The 12,780-nt window shown below is 47.4% G+C and overlaps 1 protein-coding gene across 2 annotated transcripts in view; it reads right to left on the minus strand.

Moving 5' to 3' along the window:
- The window catches only part of LOC135904321 (uncharacterized), a 107,700-nt gene that overhangs the window by 26,292 nt on the left and 68,628 nt on the right, over positions 1-12,780 (minus strand). For both annotated transcript variants that reach the window (XM_065434945.1, XM_065434944.1), the window contains one exon: positions 3,825-4,024. In XM_065434945.1, the coding sequence (XP_065291017.1) occupies positions 3,825-4,024 (200 nt within the window). The remainder of the gene's footprint in view (positions 1-3,824; positions 4,025-12,780) is intronic.

The following is a 12,780-nucleotide window of genomic DNA, read 5'->3' on the forward strand; positions in this document are numbered from 1 at the left end:
AAAAAAACTAAATTGAATACATTAGTAAAGTCACTACGATGCATTTCCTGCGCATATCTCAAACGGAACCGTGACAAGGCTCTAATTACGACTGACATCAACTTATTTGCAAGCTCTCTTAATTAAACTACATTGGACATCACATTTATTACTGCCTTCAATACCAACCATTTGCCAGCTTAGTTCTTGTGGAAGTATTCCGCGTAACGGAACTCGGGAATCATTGCAGTTTGCCTAAGGAACGTGGCGCTGGTCACGTTCTGACTGTTCTGGTCCAAGCAACGTGAGCTTTAATTCCTTACAATGTATGTTATATTACTTGTTTCTGTGTCATCTAACTCCCCATGCTACAGAGTGCGAACAAATGCCAGGTTACATCGACGCACTGTAAAATGATGTAATATACCAGCCCAGGCACGTACCCAGGGGTGGGGGGGCCCGGGGGGGCCCGGGACCCCCCCCCCCCCGAAATCAAGTGGCATACCCCCCCCCCCCTCCCCACCCACGCCACCACTCCTCACACATTCCTAAAGCGCCGCCAGAATAATGTTGAAACTTGGCAGCTGTTCATCGGTCAGCCTTATGCTGCCTTTTTCAGTCCTTTTAGATGGCGGTAGTCATCGGCATCTCTTGTAATGTGAAGGACAGTTTTGTCATAGATACCGCACCCACGCGATTAACTCGAGATGCGCTCAGTTGTCACCATCTATTCAACCGGCACGCGCATAGCTGTTGCTTTTGTTAGTTCAACCTTCTTTGTTTAGGCTGATCCTGTGACCAGGAGAGGGATGCGGCTGTTACTCAGCTGGTCTGTACTCTCATGGAACGAGTTGCGGGCGGAGAAAACACCAATTGCGTTTAACTTTTCCCTTTGCTTCATTATTTCCTTGAGTTACGGCTCGCCGCGACTCTGGCAGATGCCCGGAACCATATACACGTGATATGGGTTAGATAAGGTGGGAAATAAAATGATGTGAAAGAGCGTCCATCATGAAACCCTGCAATAACCCTTAAACCCATAAGCAAGATGACTGTCGCCCGTTATCTCGCCTGTTTTTCCTTAATTGTATAGTACTTTTCGTGCAAAATTGGAAACCGGAAACAAAAACCGCAAGGAGTTCAGAAATTAAGCGATCTACTAAGGGAGAGAGCCAACGCAACAACCAAACTGCAAGCAAAAGCGAATGATAAAAATGTTAACCGTTGTTTATGAGAATATTTATGGATCAACATCTTTTTTTTTTTAAAAAGGAAGTAGAGAAAACGCCGCCGGAAGTGGAGAATAATTACTTGCTTTGAATGACGCTTCTACAGTTATCGGTCGAACCGCCTCACGTAGCCACATCTCTCCTGTGCTTATGTGGGTGTTTTTCTAACCTTTCTCGGTGAGCGCAGTACGTCTAGAATCGTAGAGTCCTGCGCTCTACGCGGTTGTATGGGACTGGCGGCCGCACAGCGTTACGCAATTCGCGGAACTGTCAAAACTGATCCACACGGCGAAAATAACTGATATTCGAAACTATAACATGTGAAAAACTGAAGAAGCCGTAAAAAAATGAACGCAGCCTGAAATCAGTAAAAAAGAAACCTGGCATAGGACAAACCATGATGTATGCACTAAAAGATAAGAGGGATAATATCATAAGCAATCTCGAAGATACAGTAAAAGCAGCGGAAAAATTCTAAGCTGACCTGTGTACAGTACCCAGAGGAGTCACGATACCTCACTTAGAAACAGTAATGAACAGGATATAGAAACTCTCCTATAACTAGCGATGAGGTCAGAAGGGCGCTGCAAGACATGAAACGATGAAGAGCGGGAGGAGAAGGTGGAATAACAGTCCATTTAATCAAAGATGGAGGAGACATAATGCTTGGAAAACTGGCGGCTCTTTATACGAAGTGTATATCGACTGCAAGGGTCCCATAAAACTGGAAGAATGCAGATATTATACTAATCCGCAAAAAAGGAGACGTTAAAGAATTTAAAAATTATAGGACCATTAGCTTGCTCCCAGTATTATATAAGATATTTACCAAAATAATCTCCAATAGAATAAGGGCAACACTGGATTTTGTCAACCAAGGGAACAGGCTCGCTTCAGGAAGAGATACGTTACAATGGATCACATCCATGTCACCCGCCGTGGTTGCTCAGTGGCTATGGTGTTGGGCTGCTGAGCACGAGGTCGCGGGATTGAATCCCGGCCACGGCGGCCGCATTTCGATGGGGGCGATATGCGAAAACACCCATGTGCTTAGATTTAGGTGCACGTTAAAGAACCCCAGGTGGCCAAAATTTCCGGAGTCCTCCACTACGGCGTGCCTCATAATCAGAAAGTGGTTTTGGCACGTTAAACCCCAAATATTATTATTATATTACATCCATGTCATCAATCAGGTTATCGCAAAATCTGCAGAGTACAATAAGCCTCTCTATGTGGCTTATATAGATCACGAAAATGCATTTGATTCAGTAGAGATACCAGCATTCTAGAGGCACTACGTAATCGAGGACTGCAGAACGCTTACGACATAAAAAGCTTGAAAAATATTGCTACATGCGTGTGGTATTTGTTTGTTTGAACGAGGTGCATGTGCGCCATCACTCCAGAAAAGAGGAGGAAGAACGAACTGGGCTCGCGCTGTGAATCTAACCGGTCAGCGCTGCAACCGTTGTTGCAAATATAATCTGTAAATAGTTTCTCGTCTTACTGGCTCGTCCTTCGCGTAAGAATATATACAGAGGTTCTCCAGCTACCTTAATTCTACCCAAGAAAAGCAGGGAGATACCTATAGGGAAATGGGTCAGACAGGGAGACACAATTTCTCCAAAGCTATTCACTGCATGCTTAGAAGAATTCAAGCTATTAAACTGGGAAGGCTTAGGAGTAAAGATCGACGGCAACTATCTCAGCAACCTTCGGTTTGCTGATGACATTGTTCTATTCAACAATGCAGACGAGTTACAACAAATGATTGGAGACCTTAACAGAGAGAGTGTAAGAGTGGGGTTGAATATTAATATGCACAAGATGATTATTATGATAAACAGCCGGGCAAAGGAACAAGAGATCAGGATCGCCAGTCGGCCACTAGAGACTGTGAAGGAGTACGTTTACCGAGGTCAATTAATCACAGGGAACCCTGATCATGAGAACGAAATTCACAAAAGAATAAATATAGGTTGGATCGCATACGGCAGACATTGCCAGCTCCTGACTGGAAGCTTACCATTATTATTGAAAAATAAGGTGTGCAATCAGTGCATTTTGCCAGTGCTGACGTATGGGGCAGAGACTTGAGAGCAAGTTAAGAACCGCGCAAAGAGCGATCGAACGAAGATTGCTAGGCATAACGTTAAGAGAGAGAGTGGTTTGGATCAGAGAGCGAACGTGTATAGACGATATTCTAATTGACATCAAGAGGACAAAATGTAGCTGGGCAGGTCATGTAATGCGCCGGTTAGATAACCGTTGAACCATTAGGGTTACAGAATGGGTACCAAGAGAAGGAAAATGCAATCGAGGACGACAAAACAGTAAGTGGAGCGATGAAATTAGGAAATTCGCGGGCGCTAGTTGGAATCGGTTGGCGCAGGACAGGGGTAAATGGAGATCGCAGGGAGAGGCCTTCGTCCTGCAGTGGACATAAAACATGATGATGATGATGATGATGATGATGGAGGGGGTGGTACCCCCCCGAAAACAAATCCTGGGTACGTGCCTGTACCAGCCACGCATTGAATATACTCGCGAGAGTCTCCAGAAATTTTAGCTGTGTAAGCGCGTTGCATGAAAGAAAATGAGGCAGTAAGTACTCACTGTGTGTCGAAGTGGCACAAAAGGTGACGAAGCGCGATTCGTTTGCTTCCCCCTATGCTAAAAACCGGCGTCGTTGGCAGTTTCCCATCGTACCCGCCGCCAACATCAGGCTCTACCTCTTGCCTGCAGAACTCCTCCTGGCTCACTCGGCTGGGCTGCTCGTACTCCACGGGATTGACGGACATGGGGTCCGGCGGGCGCTGCGTATACGTTTCCGATGGTTTCATTACCATACTGGTTTACGCTATGCTTGAGAAGTGCTGCAGCATATGCTCGCTTTTATTCATGCTCCGGTAAAAAAAAATATACAGCATATGCAACGCACCTTTAATCTATGCAATGCGAAGCTTTGTGGAAGTGGCTCAAATAAATGCGGTGGGACACATGATCAATGCAATTCCACGTGAACCCGGAGGCGCCCAGCTGAGCCTATGCGGTGACATGTTATTTGTCCCATGAATGTCTGTGGTGCTTTCTCTCTCCTCAACACAGCTGTGTGGGATACACGAAGACAGATAGAAAAAGTAAATTGGGGTTTCGCGTTCAAAAACTACTACATGATTATGATGCAAGCTGCAGTGGGAAACCGGGAATAATATTTTGGCCACCCAGGGCTCTTTAACATGATCATAAATCTTAGTCCACGAGCATTCTTGAATTTCACCTGCTGGAGATTTATATAAAAGAAGACGAAGAATATTTCTTAACGTTCCTGGCGCATGTCCTGCTTCTTCTTCTTCACTGTTCTAATAGACACCAAACGTGTAGTAGACGGGTCTACGACTTCTGTATTCCTGATAAGTATGGTGCCCAAAACCCGACTTCCAACGACGACGACCTGACCTGGGCTTTCAAGAAGCTGCCCTCACGAAGGATGTCCACTGAAGTCCAGAACCGGCATCCTCTTCCACTACTATCCGACCCTGGGACAGCAACTAGACCTCCGCGCTCCCTGCCGCAACCGCCGCGAGCATGGATCGCCAAAGAATGGATCGCCTAAAGAGGAAGCGGAGTGCACTGCGGGCTGGGGCGACGAAAGTCAGCAACCACGTCACCTTGCTGATCTCATCTGCCCCAATACGGTTGGTGAGCTGCAAGGCAACCTAAACGTTGTACTAACGAAAGAGGCAGCTCTACGGGGATTAGATAACACAATTGAACAATTGCAAGAGGACGCGCAATTTGAATCGGAACTCGAAAGTGGACAGCTACCAAATAGCGATATGGTTGGCGAACGCTAATGTTATCAGACGCATAGAAGAAATGCAGAAGTCCATAAACGATACTCAAGTGCTTGTTCCAAGCACTGAACGCGAAACTGGTGGACAGAATAAAAATTCCAAGCTACTATCAAACTGCCGAAACTGTAGATCACCAAATTCTGTGGGAGTGTTCAAAGCTGGTGTTCTTTTTGGGATCAGTACGAGTGTTGTATGCACAAACATGAGCATCTGTCAAACGTTGACAAATTTGTGTCTTTGAAGAGCCACCTTGATGGCAAGGCAAAAGAAAGCATAACTGGCCTATCATTGACAGATACCGATCGTGAATTTGCTCTAGACTTTCTCATAGAACGTTCTGGATTGAAGGAAGTTACTGTGAACGAACACATGAATCGACTGCTTCAGTTGAAGCTTGTAGTTTCCGCTGACGTGATTTCTCCATGATTTCTTTATGGTGAAATATTCACCCATGTTAATAGTCTGGAGGCCTTAGGTGTAAAGCTGGAAGAGTGCAGCACCATTTTGAAAGTGACAGCTGAAGGGGTGTGTACCACTGAATACTGTGATTCGGTATTGCCAAAACAAGTCCAACAAAGTAGGCGCAAATAGAAGTTTTTCTGACATTATCATGTTTTTGAACAGGGAAGTGCCTAGCAGCGAAGAAGCTTTTCATATTGCTCAGAGATATGCAACCCAGAAGGAATTCAAAGCAAACAAGATGGAATATACTCATCGCTGTGTCGCCTCAGTTGCTGCGTTAAAGAGAACCTTTGAACGTCACAAAGAAGCCTGCCTTTCCTGCGAGTCACATCAACATTCCTTTACCCAGTGTGACAAAGCGGTGTCCCTGTATGAGAACAAAGAAAAGTTTAAATGAAGCGGACATTGCGTTCTGTGCTTTAAGAAATATCGTCTCTCAAAAGAGTCCTAAAACACAAGGTTATCACTTTGTGACTTATGCCACGGAAGACATACCGCGTTTCTTTTTGAGCGTGGCTCCAAAAAGCCTGAGAGAGACTCAGACCAGAAAGCAGTGAAATATATGCAGGTTGCAAGTGCGTGTTCCAAAACTGATAAGGCGATCTTGCTACAACCAGCTAAAGTTTGGGCTCAGACATCGTATAATCCATGCCAGATACTTCTTATGCTGGACAAAGCCTGCCTTATGCACGGACGCAGTCAACGCGCATTCGTCACCGAAAACATGTCGAGAAAACATAAACGCATAATTTCAGGAAAAGAGAACACGAAAAGAGCCGATATGACGGAAAGCAGGTCGAAGTGGAGGTTCTAGAATTCTATATACATAACGGCACAGCATTCTACCTCCCCGACTCAACGCTTCATGGAAAAGACGCCAGCCCAAATTCCAGAAGGTGCCCACATGAACAACAGCAACGACAACATATCTGTTCTGGTAGGGTCTGAATACTATTGGCAGGTTGCTACTGGAAAAAACAGAGGACTAAATAATAGACTAACTGCCATAAACTCTAGCAAAGAGAGAGGGTATCACAGGAGTGATAGAGCTGATTTACTCTTCAAAGCGTTGTTTTACTCGCGCAAAATGTCGGGTGGAGTGAAATGCATTGCTCACTCCGTCAGCAAGGAGAGAGTAAAATGTGCTTTTCACTCTGCCCTTCTGAGAGAGAGTAGAATGAGCATTCTACTCTTGCGGCAATAGAGAACAAAACGTGGCGTAAGCTTCAACTGTAGGAGGCTGGTTCCGAGCATGACGGTGTGTCACGCACGCTGAGCATAGAACACGCCGTTTTCCTTCTAAGAGAACAGGCAGCCACAGTTGAAAGCAACGCATAGTGAGCGCTCTAGTTTTAACGCGACAGCGTTAAGGAGCTCGTGTCGCAGAAAAGCCGGTGTCGTCGGTGTCGGCGTTGGTGTCAACAGCGTTGGCCGTGAGCGATAAATCGCAGCATGCATTTCATAAATAAAAACATCTTGCCAGTTGGGCTGGTGGGAATCGCACCAGGGTCTCCGGAGTGTGAGACGGAAACGCTACCGCTCAGCTACGAGTTCGTTCCTTGAAAAAGGGACAAAATCGCCTCTTGTGAATGCGGTGTTACCTTAGAAACGTGCTGTAAAAAGTTGTACGGCGGTATATATCGGTAAGTATGACCGTGTAAGTTACAGAAGTCGCAGTTTCACGAGTAGCAAAGAACGTTTCCGCTATATTTCTTCTGCGCTCTGGGCACACGCAGAGCCATCTTGCGGCAAACACAGAAGGTCCCCTCCTCGCAATGTACGGCGTTGCCCCGACACGTGGCGCGCCACTCGCCCCGTGATCGCGTCCGCCTTCATGGCGCGTCCGGGCCCGGCTATCTGTGCCGATCGCGACGTTTGGCGGGGTAGCGCGTTTGAGTAGGCGGTGCGAACGGGGTGCGATAACGCTATCGCGTTCCACTCTTGAAGGCGTAGCTCAAGCAAGGCCGATTCAAATAGGTCGCGAAGCTTCGGGCGAAAAGCGGTTCAGTACAGATTGTCACCGACATCAGCATGGGGGGTTATGGGAGCAGCGATCGAAGCGCGACTATGTTTGGAGGGAACAAACATTGGGAAAGAAAAACGCCTTTTTTAATTCAAACGAGACCCAGTTAGATTCATTCAACGAAAATAAAATTCCTAGTCAATTTTATATATTCGTGATGAGTTAAATAAATACGTTTAATTTTATTATTATTAATAAATGCAGTTCTTTTCAGCGGCCATCGCTACAGGGGGCGTTGACGCCACTATCACTCGCAGTGCAATGCACGTCTTGAAATGGGCAGAAAGGCGCACTCGTATCACCTGTTGAAATACGCCCCCCTCACAATTTGTGATTTCTTGCTTGTCGAAGTTTGTATGAATTTGGTGACGCGGGTGGCTTCATTACTTCTTTATCTGCTCAGTCAAAAGTAGTGAGTTACGACCGCCAGATAATTGTGTAGTTGTTTTCGTGCGACTGCGCTGGCCGACGGGCTTGGCATCCGACAATAGGATCAGCACTCTGCACCTAAAGCTTTCGTCGGCCTCCAAAGAAAGTATGTTCTGCGCAGGGATGCGATTTCGACAACCGTACGGCTGGCCTTTTCCTGCATCGCTTTCCACGCTGAAAGCTCGAAACGCCCATCAAGTCGAATGGCGGGGCATTTGAATATATAGCTCCAAAGGAAGAACAACAAAACGAATTTCGCGCCTTCGAAAACAAAATGACGTCACTTCTGCTTTTAACGGACATGGCGTCACGTTATTTTTTCTTCCGCCGGAAGTATTCCCACCACATACAGATGGCGCTAAGCCCCATGAACCGGCGATGGACCGCCATGTTTTGAACGTATGGGCTCCTATGAAAGCTTCGCTACCAGGTACATTTACCTTGGCTCAAGCGTCCTCCAATTTTTTTCACTCAGATTTGCTCCACCGCGCGCGCGCTCAACATCGCGGAACAGCACAGCGCCGGAGAAAGGTGTTCCGTCCGGCGAGCTGCAACGAAGGCCATCCAAGGAAGATCTCGTGTCGGCCATCGCGCGTCGCCACGACCAGACGATAGTCGTTCGTCATTCGTTGCATATAACAACAAATCCTCCACTGTAAGTGAATTCTCACTTAGGTGCACATTCTGCATATACGAGATGCTATCACCAGGAAGTCGTCGGGGCGCTTAGCCGACGCGAGTGACAGCGGACTAGGCAAGCGGGCCGTGTCTCTCGATTTCAATCGACAAAGCCAGTCGTTGCGATAACTGCATGTGACGTTATCACTTGCCGCTATCCGCAAGAGCTTTGAATATCACAACGGCTGACAGAACCATGGTATTTTGAATAAGAGGTGAGGTGAGAGGACGCTTAAAATTTAGAGGACGCTTAAGCTTCGCCTTCAAGAGTGGGACGCGATAGCGTTATCGCACCCCTATCGCACCGCCCACTCATTCGCTCTGCATGCTCTTGAGTCACACAAAGACAAAACGTGCGCCTCAGCAAGCGGAACGAGCCAAAGAACTCGGTGTCTCGGAGGGAGAAACGATCTACGCGAGCCAAACGTCATGATCGCCACGGACAGCCGGGCCGCGTCTTGCCATGAAGGCGGACGCGATCATGGGGCTGACGCCTCGATGGGATCGTCCTCTAGAAGCGTGAGGAACGCCAGGTAGCGTCGAGGAGTGAGGACGTGTTTACGCCGGCTCCGCGAACAACCAAGGATTCTGGTGGTTTTTCTAGCAAAATGATCTGCGATAGTGCTACAATCGATTTTCGGAAGTGACAAGGACCCTGTGGACAGAATTGTTTGTGCCTGTGAGTCGATTTTTAGTGATTTTACGGCTAAAAAACTGTAACCGCAGCACAACGCCACGCTAAGCCTCACCCCGGCTTCGGCATGGCCCCGGCCGTGGACGGCGTCGACGGACAGCTCCAGGCCAGCGGCGGCTCCCAGAGAAGCGGCGACATGGAAGTGACGGTGGAAGGCAACGAAAAGGATCCTAAGGGACCCGACAACGAAGGATGGTTCACCGTTTTGGCGAAAAGGAGGCAGAAGACCGTGCCAGCTGGCGCGGAGACGACGCTCGGACGCTCGGCGGACGCTCGGCGCGACGCGCTCAAGAAGGGAGCAGGGAAGAAGGAAGCGGAGCTATCGGTAGCATCGAACCTACCGAGACTGCCTGCCACGGGCTGGAAAGTGACTCTACGACTACGAGAAGGCCTCTCGGTGCTTCAGAAGGCACCGGAAGTGAGCCTAGGAAGAGCAGTGCGCGAAAGCGCGGGCGTCAGCCTACAAGAAGCCAAGGGAGACCGCTTCGTGATAAACACCAAACAAGGTACGATTATCTACCACACATTATCGATGGAGAATGCTAAAAAAATAAGCAAGATAGACAAGATCAGAATCGGAGACAAAGATTACGGGGTCGTCACGTACGTGAACGCACCAGAAAGCTGTGGGCGTGGAGTCATTCACGGCATAGAGGAAATGTACTCCGACAAAGATGTCCTACTCAACCTCAACGAGGATGAAGACAACCCGACAATCCTAGAAGCAAGAAGAATGGGCAAAACCAGAACTTTCCTCCTAACTTTTGACGACGAGGAAGTTCCACGCACGGTTTTCTTCATGGGCGCTATTCTACGGTGCTTCTTATACAAGAAGAGGTACGAAGTATGCTACAAGTGTGGCGGACTCGGGCACAGATCAGACGTGTGTGACAATGACGAACCGAGGTGTAGAGGCTGTGGGGCAACCAGACCGCAAGAAGGACATCAATGCGAGCCGCAGTGCCAGCTCTGCGGCAAAAACCACGTCACCGGGGATAAGAAGTGCAGGAATTTATTCCGCACCCCGTACATCGTGAAGAAGAGACGATGGGAGCAAAAACAAGCGGCCGATGAGGCGAACCAAGAGGAACTTCGTAAAAGCAGGCCAAGCGAGAGATCGAACAGCAAGACCAGGAGCCGCTCGGAGTCCTTCCCGAGGCTACAGACGCCGCAACAGCAGACACAACAGAAGGAAACAAGTAACAAGGTGAGCTGGCCAGGCAAAGTCTCCCAGGATTCAGAAAAGGATAGAGAAAACCAGGAGCTCAAAGAGCTTATTAAGAGGCAGGAAGAACAAATCAGAATACTGATTGAGGATAGGAAAAAGGAGAGGGAAGAATTTTTAAAGATAATCGAGGAGATGAAAAGAGAGAAGGGTGGAAACAGTACGAGACAGGAAGAGAGTGTAGGGGACAAAGAACCTAAAACAGATCGGCCCCCGCTCAAAAAGAAGAGAACGGGAGAGACAGACTCAGACAGCAAGATGGACAAAGTTACTCAGGATATTACCCTGATGAACGGAGCTATGATGCAATTCACGGAACAAACTCGAGCGGAATTTGAAAAGCGCGACATCGCCCTCAAAGCAGAATTTGAGAAACGCGACTTCGCTTTAAAAGCGGAATTCGATTGGTTTAAAACACAATTAATTAACATTCAAAATGCATTGGCAAAATAACACGATCTGGCAATGGAATTGTAGGGGCTTCCTGAAAAAGAGAGCAGTCCTACAAACATTCCTAACTAACATCGATAAACCAGATGTCATTGCGTTGCAAGAGTGTGGGAAAAATGCAAAATTGGCCGGCTACACAGCCTACACTGGGCAAGGAGAGAATCGGCAGACAGCTATTTTAGTTAAAAGAAACTTAGCAGCAGTACTCCACGAGACTGACACAAATAAGATTGATCACGTCCTTATTGAACTAGTACCGAGGAAAAGAAAAGATAGAAGCCTATACGTTCTCAACGTATACAGCTCTCCTAAGCAAAAAAAGAATTGTGGCTTCGATCAGCTCATCGACAGGTCCAAAAACATTGCAGGGAACAGCCCCATAGTCATAGTCGGAGACTTTAACGCGCAACACACGGCTTGGGGGTACAAAACCTCGCAACAAAAAGGCAGAGAATTATGGGATACTATCTCCAAGCATGACCTAACTCTACTAACAGAGCCTCAAATCCCGACTAGAAAGGGAAATAGCGTTTCCAGGGACACCACACCGGACCTTACTCTCATAGGGGGACACATAACCGCACGATGGTGTAACACGGGAGAGGACTTGGGGAGCGACCACAGAATAATAGAGACGGTGGTAGAACACGGCATACCAACTCCCAAACCCAAGCAGTTCGAAGCGGTAAATTGGAACCTCTTTAGGCAGAAATGTGCCGAAAAAGTGGAGCTCAAGGATTTAAGCAGTTGGAGCAAAGCCCTCTTGGAAGCGGTTGAAGAGGCCACCGAAAAGGTGGAGGCGGACGAAACGCAAGAGGTAGTAGACCGGAAAATGGTCGGATTATGGCGTAAAAAGAGACAGCTAGAGCAAAAATTGAAAGAGAATAGAAGCAATAGAAACATTAGGAGGGCATTAGCGCACCTGAACGGAGAGATTGAAGAATACGCACTCGAACTCACGAAACGAAATTGGAATAGCATATGCGAACAGATGGATCACACAATTGGTAAATCAAATACATGGCAACTATTGAGGCACCTACTAGATCCCCAAAACAGCAAATCAGAGACGCGTAGCAACATGCAGAAACTAGTGTATAAGTACGAAGGTAGTAATAGGCAATTGTTCGCTGAAGTTAAGGATAGATATCTTAAATGTGGTCCGCAACAAACACTGCCGGACTACAAAGGCGAAGAGAACCCCCTCTTGGACAGCCCCGTCACGGTAGGAGAAGTCAGGGCCGAGTTGAATCGACTCAGAACGAGAACAGCTGCAGGACCGGACAGAATCAGCAATCGGATGTTGAGGAACCTAGACGACAAGTCGATAGTAAACCTAACGAATTTTATGCAAGAGTGTTGGGAGAAAGGTAAGATCCCCAAAGAATGGAAGGAGGCTAAATTAGTCCTAATTCCAAAACCGGGGAAAAAGCTCAGTCTCGAAAACCTCAGACCAATATCCCTCACGTCATGCGTCGGGAAACTAATGGAACATGTGATACAATCTAGAATCAGCAGATACTTGGAAGACCAAGACATATACCCTGACACAATGATAGGCTTCAGAGCACACCTATCTGCGTGCGATGTCATGCTACAGCTTAAAGAGCAAATTATCGACCACAAAACGAAGGACACGAAAGCCATCGTTGGCTTAGACGTGGCCAAAGCATTTGACAACGTAGACCACAGGGCAATCTTAGAACAATTGAACAACCTAAACGTAGGGAGACGTACCTACGAGTATATAAAGG

The sequence above is a fragment of the Dermacentor albipictus genome, chromosome 2, assembly GCF_038994185.2.
Source record: "Dermacentor albipictus isolate Rhodes 1998 colony chromosome 2, USDA_Dalb.pri_finalv2, whole genome shotgun sequence".
Classification (NCBI taxonomy): Eukaryota; Metazoa; Arthropoda; class Arachnida; order Ixodida; family Ixodidae; genus Dermacentor; species Dermacentor albipictus.